General features: G+C 30.9%; 1 protein-coding gene across 1 annotated transcript; it reads right to left on the bottom strand.

Annotated features, from left to right (window-relative positions):
• Window positions 1–2094: 2094 nt before the first annotated feature.
• On the bottom strand, window positions 2095–9104 carry LOC108326323 (sodium/proton antiporter 2-like). The gene is made up of 13 exons (XM_052874866.1): window positions 8887–9104; window positions 8587–8706; window positions 6754–6840; window positions 6567–6661; window positions 6151–6226; window positions 5306–5434; window positions 4501–4677; window positions 4268–4374; window positions 3724–3844; window positions 3541–3602; window positions 3122–3427; window positions 2608–2902; window positions 2095–2521 (listed from the first exon to the last, which is right to left on the bottom strand). The coding sequence occupies exons 1-13, from the start codon at window positions 9040–9042 to the stop codon at window positions 2447–2449; spliced, it is 1806 nt and encodes a 601-aa protein (XP_052730826.1). The 5' UTR covers window positions 9043–9104; the 3' UTR covers window positions 2095–2446.
• Window positions 9105–9787: the final 683 nt, after the last annotated feature.

The following is a 9787-nucleotide window of genomic DNA, read 5'->3' on the forward strand; positions in this document are numbered from 1 at the left end:
CCTGCTAAGAATATTTTAAAATTCCCGTTAGTAACCTAACAGATTTCCAGCCCAGTTGTGAAAATGTCAAGTGCAAACATGTTTGTTTTTTCAGTGATTAAACTCAAGTTGATAGATACAATGCAGCAAATTCAGCTAGAAGTATTTGGTTGTTAGATTTGCGTTGGAATATTAAAAATTAGTCCAACGGTTCGATACCCCTCCCAGACTTCCAGTCAACTTGATCTTTACACCGGTTCTTGTTGGATTTGCCTATTTCATTGATTCAACGTGAACAAAGTTCCAATATGTGTATTTTTAATGCTTAAACAATTGCACTGTATTCAGATATCGATTTAACATCAATTTGAAACATTTATTCATTTATCATTAGTTGCAGCATACTTATCACGTTTATGGTTGAATCATGGGTTTGGGCACATATCACATGCTAACCACCAAAACCCATTTGTAATCATGCCCACTCCGTTATAATTCAATATACACCATGTTTTCTACGAATTTGCACGAGTTGATGCCATGTGAGAAACTAGTTTTAGAACCCGTGCAAATCCACGGGTAACTAAATTAAAATATTTTGTTAGTTATAATAAGCATATTTTATTTTATTTAGATAAATATGTAATTGCATTGTATAATAAGCGTGATAGAAAAACATGAAATCCTAGATTTGAATAAGCAAATCATCCAATCATCAATCATACTATATGTCAAAATTAAAGGCCACATCAGTGGTTTCATATATTAATGTCCCTGTCAATTAAATTAAATATGAAAATTGGTTCATTACCTCAAAACTTGATATTCATATAAGTAGGCTTTTATGTGGACCTTGATTATCGTCATCCATCTGCCACTAATGCAGTAAACAACTCAGACTTAACTTTGGTAAACATATGTTGTAATTGAAATAACAATTAAGATAAGGAGTTGTATAAAGATTTTCAAAGATTCATCAGCACACTACATTTTTCATTGTACTACTTATTTTTCCATTTTCTTCTAGAATTAAATTTTTCACTTTTTTTGTTTTGTTTTTTCTCTAGAAACATAAACATAAAGTTGGCCATGTGTGGAAATTGGACATGACAAATAAAGTCTAATTCTTGTAAGTGACTAGTCTTAACATTTATTGATTGTCATTGTAAAATATAATATTGGAAATTAACTTCTTTGAAATTTAAAAGATAATCTTGAATAAGACACTAAATTCATTTTTAGAATAAATATTTTTTCAATAATGTTTTTTCACGTGATGACTGTAGCAAAAATAATATTTTTGCTTAATTTATGAACTTGTAATCTTTTGTAGTTGCAAAGACCTTTTGCTTCATCAATGTTTTTCATAATCATAATCAACACACATGGGTTCAATTCAAATTAATGATTTGGTATGTCTAAACATTTTATTTCATTAAAAAATTCTGATGTAAATCACCCGGTTTGAATTTTTTGGTCTTTATTTGATTAACAAGATGTTTCTGAGTTTAAATAAGTAATTTTCTCACCATTTATAAATGACAAGATGTGTCTGAGAATAAAATTGCTATATCATAAAAAAAAATCAAGAAACATTGTATTGAGCAGATAGACAAATTGGACTAATTATAATAAAAATGTTTCATTGTTTTTTAATTAAAATATATTTGGTATTTCAATAATACCTTTATCATTTTTATTTAACTCCATGCTCCATCTCTAATTTTTAGGATCCAATAAGCAAATTATTTGATCTGTTACAGTAGTCAATATCATGTTTTTCGGAAATTTCTAAATTTGCACGAGTTGATGATACGTGAGAAATATGTTTCCTTTCCTTAGAAGGGAAAAAATATTGAAATAGGAAGAGTGCATAGACTCGTACAATAATGGTTGATCTGTTTTTTATGTATGATATAACTAAAGAGATACGAAAGTTATCCTTTGTTTTAAACTTTATTAGTCTAGTTTCCTAATCTTGTAAAAACTTTATATCTTTACATTGATATATATGGCTTGAAATTTTCCACAGATGCAGAAGTAAAGAAAATGTAAGCAAATAACATATATATAGTGCTAAATTGGAGATTTTGTAAATAAGCAGAACTCCAGGTATTTGGGAAAGAAAAGATGTATTGAATACATTGTATTCTCGGCATCACAATGTGTTTATGAGAAAGGTAAAGCACAGAAGTTGAATTTTTTTATGGGATGGTAGCAACAATAACTCCAATTCCACTTCTTTCACTTACTTTTGTCTTCTCGTTAACTTAGGTTGTTGCTTCCCATTTATTCACTAAACCAAAGGTAGTTTTATTCACTCATTACCCTAAAATCGGTACCTAAGTTTTTTGTTTTTTGCACACTAAAATCTTAACCTTTTAACTAGTTATTTTGCTGGTTGAGTTGTACTCATTATTTTACAAACTATCCTGCTCTTGGTACCATGAAAAACGAATCTTCATGTTCAAATTCTTAATTTATGAAGCACTAAATAGGCAGCAATACCAGCAGCATAACCTGCTAAGGCAAAGCCAGTAACCTGCAACAAAGACATAAACACCTATCTCATGAACTAAGTATTAACATTTTATCATATCAATATGTGTAGGTGTGAGTAGGAAATACCTTCCGCAAGTACCAACAGAAGTTCACCTTTTCCATCCCCATGAACGCAACTCCAGCAGCTGAACCAGCAATTAATATGGATCCACCAGTACTAGCACATAATGCAATCAATTGCCAGAATTCAGAATCTTGAGGGAAAGCAGAGACATCATACATTCCCATTGTTGCAGCAACCAATGGAACATTGTCTATTACAGCAGATATGAGTCCAATAGCACTTGCAATCAGTTCACTACTCGGCACATGTGCATCAAAGTAATTTGCTATTTCCTGCAGAATCCCTGCTGCCTCCAGGCTAATTGATCAAATACAACCACTTAACATGTTTGACTAGGGAATTTAAACATATGAAATCACAGTTCATGCAAAAGAACAAGCATATGCATCTTATAATTCAAGAAAAGGTAAAAAGAACCAGACAATATATCATCCTCACTGATATGTTTCATTGCATTATGGATATAAATGCATGAACATACGGCAGCAAAAAAACTGAAATTTATTTTTTCACCACCTGCTAACGGATAATAGAATTCCCAGGAAAAACAGTGCTCCCTGAGTGTCTATTCTTGACAGAGCATGTGGCACTTTTAGCTTTTGCCTCTCAGAATCACCATAATGGATAACATCGGTGACGATCCAAAGCATGCCAAGTCCGAGAAGCATTCCCATGTAGGGAGGTAAACCTGTGAGGGCCCTCAACACTGGGACAAAAAGCAAAGCTCCTAAACTCAATGAGAAAACAAGCAGTCCTTGTGGAGCACTCTCCTCAGAGGAAAATACACCGAGAGAGTTTTGTCCTTTTCCATCATTAACTATACTGGTGAAGACAAAGTTAAGAACCAACGTTATCCATATTCTATATGTTAAGCTAAATATCAGTATTTCAGCTTTTGAGGCTAACTTTTGCAGTGTATGAAGAAGAGTGTCTACCTTGTCAGGGACATCAGAACTAGAGGAACAGCCAGAGAAATGACTGAAGGTATAAACAAATCCTGCAAAACAAAGAAAACCCAATAACCTTCATTTTTTGTACTACAGATATTTCATACAGACTGTTCATATGATCTGAACAGATGTATCACGCTGGAAGTATTTTTTTTCCCAGCAGATAACCTTCATTGTTTGTACAACAGATATTTGACCGTGTATCCACAGCATAGTAGTGGTAACAGCACCAATAGGACTCCATGCACCACCAGCATTTGCTGCTATTACAACAACAGCTCCCAATATCCTGTCAAAAGAATCCAAACCAAGTTCTTCATATATGATGAAGTGTACCAATTGAACCTCCAAATAGTCGGAAAATGCTGGAAAAAGAAAACTTAAAAGATTTACAGACACATCTGAATGTCTATGCTGTCAACAAACAGCAATAAAGGCCTTAAATGAAAAAGGTTAATGTCATCTGAAGTCACCTATCACTTATAGGTAGGAAATGATCAAAATTAATTTCTGGAGGAAAACTTATCAAGATCTCGAATCAAAGGCATTCAGATTTTGTAAGTTAAAAAGTTAGCAAGAGTACATCTAAAATTTCCCACTGTAAAGAACACAGGTAGCAAGCTTTAGAGCACTAATGATCGAAACCTTAGATGATGCATGAAATATGGTCATATTTAGTACTTCACACTCAAAGTTAATAACAAATACATACTTCCGTAACTCTGATAGACGTAACAATTTTCGCAATAGAGAAATCATAACTACGGTAGATGCCAAGCTGTCCAGAACTGAACTTAGAAAGAACGTAACAAATCCAATCTGCAAATTAATCATTCAAATTTGACCATAAACTGTAATGTTGAACAAACATGTAGATACTTCAGAAAGAATCACCTTAGAAGATTTTTTTGGCCAACAATGCAGTGACAACAGAAAATCACTTACCACCCATAGGAGAAGGCGTGGATTTTGGGTTGTTATATTGTCCGTAACAAGCTTAAATCCTCGATGAGCGTCAATTATCTCAACAATGGTCATTGCAGCAAGCAAGAAAAATACTATTTCACTGACTTGTGCAGATGCATGTGTTAACTCTGAAACTTCTATATCAGTTGATGGAGCCTACAGACAAATTCAGTAGTGAACGATTATCATTTGTTAAGTAATTGTATTGGGATGCTGATACCAGGAACACAGTAACTATAGGGATCAGGAGGAACCTCTTTGCCATAATATCAATGGTAGAAAAATATACCAGTTGTTGAAAAAACTTTAACCCACAAATTAAAAAACAAAATTTAACCGCAATGGCTTTGGAACATAGAAATTGTCCTTATTCTAATCCTTGTCAGTGTCTTCTTATCTTTTTCAGAGAAGATTAAAGAAACAAATCCAAGAATATATATTCCCTGATTGAAAAAAAGCAAGAAAAAAAATAAAAGAAATTTGTAAAATCCAAGCTTATTTCGGTTTCTCTATTTTTCTACAAAATAAAAAATCAATGAAACAGAACTCAAATTTTCTCTGTTTTATTTCTCACCTTCTTTCAAGGGAAACATCCAACAAATATATTTTGTTTTTACTCATTGTATCATTTTTCTATTCTATTTCTTTCCTTTCTACTCTCTCTGTGTTGAAACAGAGCATAAAAGCTAAAATAGTTTGTCCATAAACACATGAAGTTCTGACAAATCATTAATCAAGAAAGAATCAATAGTGTGAAAAATCAACACAAGATTTAGACAATTACCCCTATACTGCGTATCACCCATAAGCTTACGGCCATCAACAGTCCCACTCCACTTTTATTGAAGGCTAGATATTCTTCAAATATGATGACTACATAGCCTATTACAAATACCAATGCCATAGCAAGATCCTGCAGTGCAACATCAAAAACAACTATGGAAATAGAGTCTTTTTAGACACAATTTCTCAAAGGCATGTACTTTATTGTGAAACAGACAGTAGTGAAATTAGGAGCCACCCAAGAATGGTTAACTGTCACTGCCCTCGTTGTAGCAGCAGCAAATAGTTAGTCTTGAGAAAATCGATCTTGGCCTGGTAGCTGTATTTAAAATCTTGTGATCTTTGTTTCATCAAAGTGAAAATATGAGATCACAAGTTCCACACTCAGGTAGTATCTTATACCATTTTCAAAGTGCAGTGCAGTGTGAGCATTAGGCGTATAAAAAGCAGATTCAGCAACTTTGTAACATTACTAAAGTGCTCCATTTCCATTATTCTTGCATTAACGGTCTGAATCACCAATAAAGTAAGCCTTTGATTTTGCAGCCCATTCAATTAGCATTTGTTTAAAATAAAACGTTTAATCCATTAAACATTACAGTGGTGAAATAGAGTTGACTCCTTGATAAAATTCGTCCCATGACTAATTCCTATTTAAAAAAAACTGGGAATTTAAGTATTCAATCAATCTTCTGCAAAAATTTGGATCTTTCGTGAAAAGTGAGGTACCCTTAACCCAGATTACACGAAGGCCAACATCTAATATCGAAATTGATGTACAAGCAGAGCAGGGCGAATAAAAAGATTTTCTAAGAACTTGGTTAATGGGTGATAGGGATAAAGCACCTGAAACCCTTCCCATGCACTTGGTTGAGACTGAAACGAAGAAACTGTAGAAACTCTGGCACCTCTTAATTTGGTTCTGCAAGAAGAGGAGGCAAAGAAGGTTGAGGTTTAACTTCTATTTTTTTATGTCCATGATATATTATAATTCATTTTTATGGTTAATGATATATTATAATTTTATTTTTAATGTTAATAGTAGTAGTAAGAAGAATTCTCAAGTTATTGTTGGCAAAGGTTAAACAAAAATTGTCATATTATTGCCGTCTCTTTTGTAAAGAGAAAAAATTTTGTAAACCTTTTAATGTACGAAACTTCACGTACTAACAAAAGTGTTAGTTAACTAATGCAAGTGTAATAACCAAAAAACATGTTCTTAAGAGAAGTATAAGTAAAGAAGAAAAACTAAAGTATGAAACCTTCTGTGGTTGAGTTTCTGAACGTCCTTGGATGCTGCAACAAAGTTTTCTGGTATCTCCAGTTGAGTGAAGGCAACAGCAAAAGACATTTTACCCTTTGAAGGATGGAAAATATATAATAAATATGTTTATGGTGTAGTAACCAGCAGAAGCAGGTGATAATGTTGGCTTGAAGAATCATAAATACCTGTGAATGCTGGAGTACAAATAGCTTTGTGTTTCTTACTGAATTAATGTAATTGGTCATTTCTGCAAAATCATGCATGGCTAAATCCTGCCAATGTTACAAAGGCACCACAGGCCACGCGATTCACATTACAGGCATGGTGAAAAAACTATAATCTTAACTTTTCCACCAATGCTAGAAAGACACTGATAAAATCAAAATTTTCAGTTAAATTGCAGATTAACTAAATTTCAGTGCTGACTGATAAAGATATATTGTATTTGAAAATATGATGCTATAATAATTGTGCTTTCTGGTATAACTTCTTCGTCAAGTCAAGTGATCGGTCTGGAGTAACTGAAACTATGCATGATTACCCTCATCCTTTCAAATCACATAACCAAATATCACTTTTAACATTCAATTAACCTATTATTTAATACTAATATCTATTATAAGAGTAAAATAATCTTAATAAAAATAAACTTTTGTTTTCTATAAGAGTAAAATGATCATATTAAAAATCAAATTTTATATTTGTAAAGAAAAAGATAAAATAAAGAATAATAAACAATAGTGTTAAATGAAAGTAAAAACTTTGAATGTCAAAATATCATTATTCCACGCCAGAAACAATTAATGAATGTCAAGATTTGAAGAACTATGCTTCACCTACAGATCAGGTCAAATTTTACTAAAACAATTATAGAAATAGATAAAAGGTTAAATCATTTACTAGATAGATCACGTTTCAAAATACGACTATACATATATAAAAAATAGTGCTTTAATATACGTGTGGTTTAAAATACTTTGATGTGAGTTTTAGTCTAAATCATGTTTACATAGTTAGTTTATTAAGGAGGTTTGTGTTTGCTTTATACTAAATATTGATTATTATAAAAATACACGGGTAATTTACACGCGTTTCTTTTGTTTTATTTGTAAAATCTAATTTCCACTTTTTTTTTTTAATTTTCTTAATTTTTGGGTAACTTTAAGTTATTATAATATTTTCAATAAAATGAAAAAATATTAAAAATTAAATACTAGATAATTTTAGATACCACAATCATTAGTTATTGACTAAATTATATATCATTTTATAAATTAAAAATAATATCTTAAATAATCTTTAAGAATAAAAAATTATAATTGATTTGTGAATTAGAATGAATGTAAAGTGATATTTAACATTAACTATCTATTTTTAGTTACTTATTAAATTCTAAATTGGTTTTTAATTTTAAATTAGAAATCAATTTAGATAATATAATTTTTTGACAACTAAAAAGTTGCAGGTAGCTAATATTAGATTAATTTAGAATTTAATTCACAAAATAATTATAATTTTTATTTATAATAATAATTATTTTATATACTAATAATATTTAAATTAGTCAAGATTAATTTTGTTTGTCTCTACTATTTATTCAATTATTTTCTTGTAATAGAAGTAAGTGTCTATTTTGCTAAAATTATAAAAAAAGTAAATGTTATAAAATAGTAATTAAAAGAAAATATTTATAAATAAAATTGACGACTATTCTAATATTTAAAATAAATTTGTGTAAAAAATATTTAATTTTTTATGATATAATTAATAAATAAACAAAAACTAAAATAGAATATATCCAGTCAAAAACAGTGGATTAGAGTTACAACAACACTTAGAAAACTTGGTAGAATGAAACGAAGGAGGCATTTGGATCTCCAGCAGAAAAAGAAAACGCAGTAGAAACTTAAACAGACACTGAAATCCCATCTCTCAGCCAAAGGGAATTGAGTTAACATGCTGCACTGTTTAACGTATATCATTATGATTAGGAAGAGTAAATTAAATAAGGTGGTAACCATGAATAAGCCACGCAGAAGCAGAAGCAGCAGAAGGGGAGCTTCACCATCCTTCACAACCCCAACAGAAGAAGAAAACACGCTCTCAAGACCTAACAACAAGCCATCCTTCGTTTCAACCTGAGAGTAACAAGACAAAGAACCTTTTTTTTATTCCATTTTCAGACAACTCTAGATCTATAGTGAAGATATATAATATTTTAATCTGAAAAGGAGAGTGGTGGATTCATACAAATGCAAAATGCGGAATTTGACTTAATTTGTTGTGATGTTTGAGTAGTGAAAGAGCAGTGTTCTTACAGTATATTGGGAGCAAACGTAATCGGGTGGAAGAATGAGCAAGTCACGGAAACTGTGTTGCTGTTTTTGGTGCTGAAAGCCCTGAACAGTGTTATTGTTTGTGTTGAGCAACAGTAGCATTATGCAGACACTAATTCCCACCAACAACTTCTCCATCCCTCAACCTTATTCTCAACCTGCAACTCAACCCAACACTTATATACGCCTCTCAACACGTATCAGTAACATTATTTTCTGCAATTATTTTTATAATGACAGCAACACCTTATCTTAAATACTGTAAGAAGCACGTGTGATTTATTTTCATTGCAATCCTTATCTTTGTCGTTGCACTTACACATGGTTTGGAAAACATACTCAAAGAAAAGGAAGAATGTTTAACATTTTAACTATTGTCATAGTTTACCAGAACTTGTATTTGAAGTAAACCAGTAACCAGACTAAAAATTAAATATTACATTTCAAAATACACAAAGGTACGTACTGTGATTAAGATATAAACCACCCAAATTAAAATGTATATCAATATGTTGCTCACCTTTTTTTTTCTTTCTGTATACGTATGATTTTCTAAGCATATCTAACATTAAATTGCAAATTACACTTGATATAGATAGGGTTTGGTTTTTTAATTGCTAATGTAAAGCAAGATTATAATATTAAATAAATAATGATAACAATATTATATATCTTGAGCATTACTTCTATGTAATTATCTACAGTTAATAATTTTTTAATTTGGATAACAATATAAAAATAATTTAGGTTATCAGTGTATTTTAATTAAACTCTTGTATATAAATATACATCAGTTGAAAATACATTTAAAATTATGAAAGAAAGATTATCTACTGATAATTATAAGAGAATGAAATATAAAAATATAAATGTTTAATTAAAT

Source organism: Vigna angularis, chromosome 3 (genome assembly GCF_016808095.1).
Source record: "Vigna angularis cultivar LongXiaoDou No.4 chromosome 3, ASM1680809v1, whole genome shotgun sequence".
NCBI classification, from domain to species: Eukaryota; Viridiplantae; Streptophyta; class Magnoliopsida; order Fabales; family Fabaceae; genus Vigna; species Vigna angularis.

Coding starts and splice junctions, on each gene's coding strand:
- LOC108326323 (XM_052874866.1), bottom strand. CDS start 9,042: ATGGAGAAGTTGTTGGTGGGAATTAGTGTCTGCATAATGCTACTGTTG. Junction 6,662..6,753: donor TTGTACTCCAGCATTCACAG/GTATTTATGATT, acceptor CATCCTTCAAAG/GGTAAAATGTCTTTTGCTGT. Junction 3,428..3,540: donor GTTCTGATGTCCCTGACAAG/GTAGACACTCTT, acceptor TGTCTTCACCAG/TATAGTTAATGATGGAAAAG.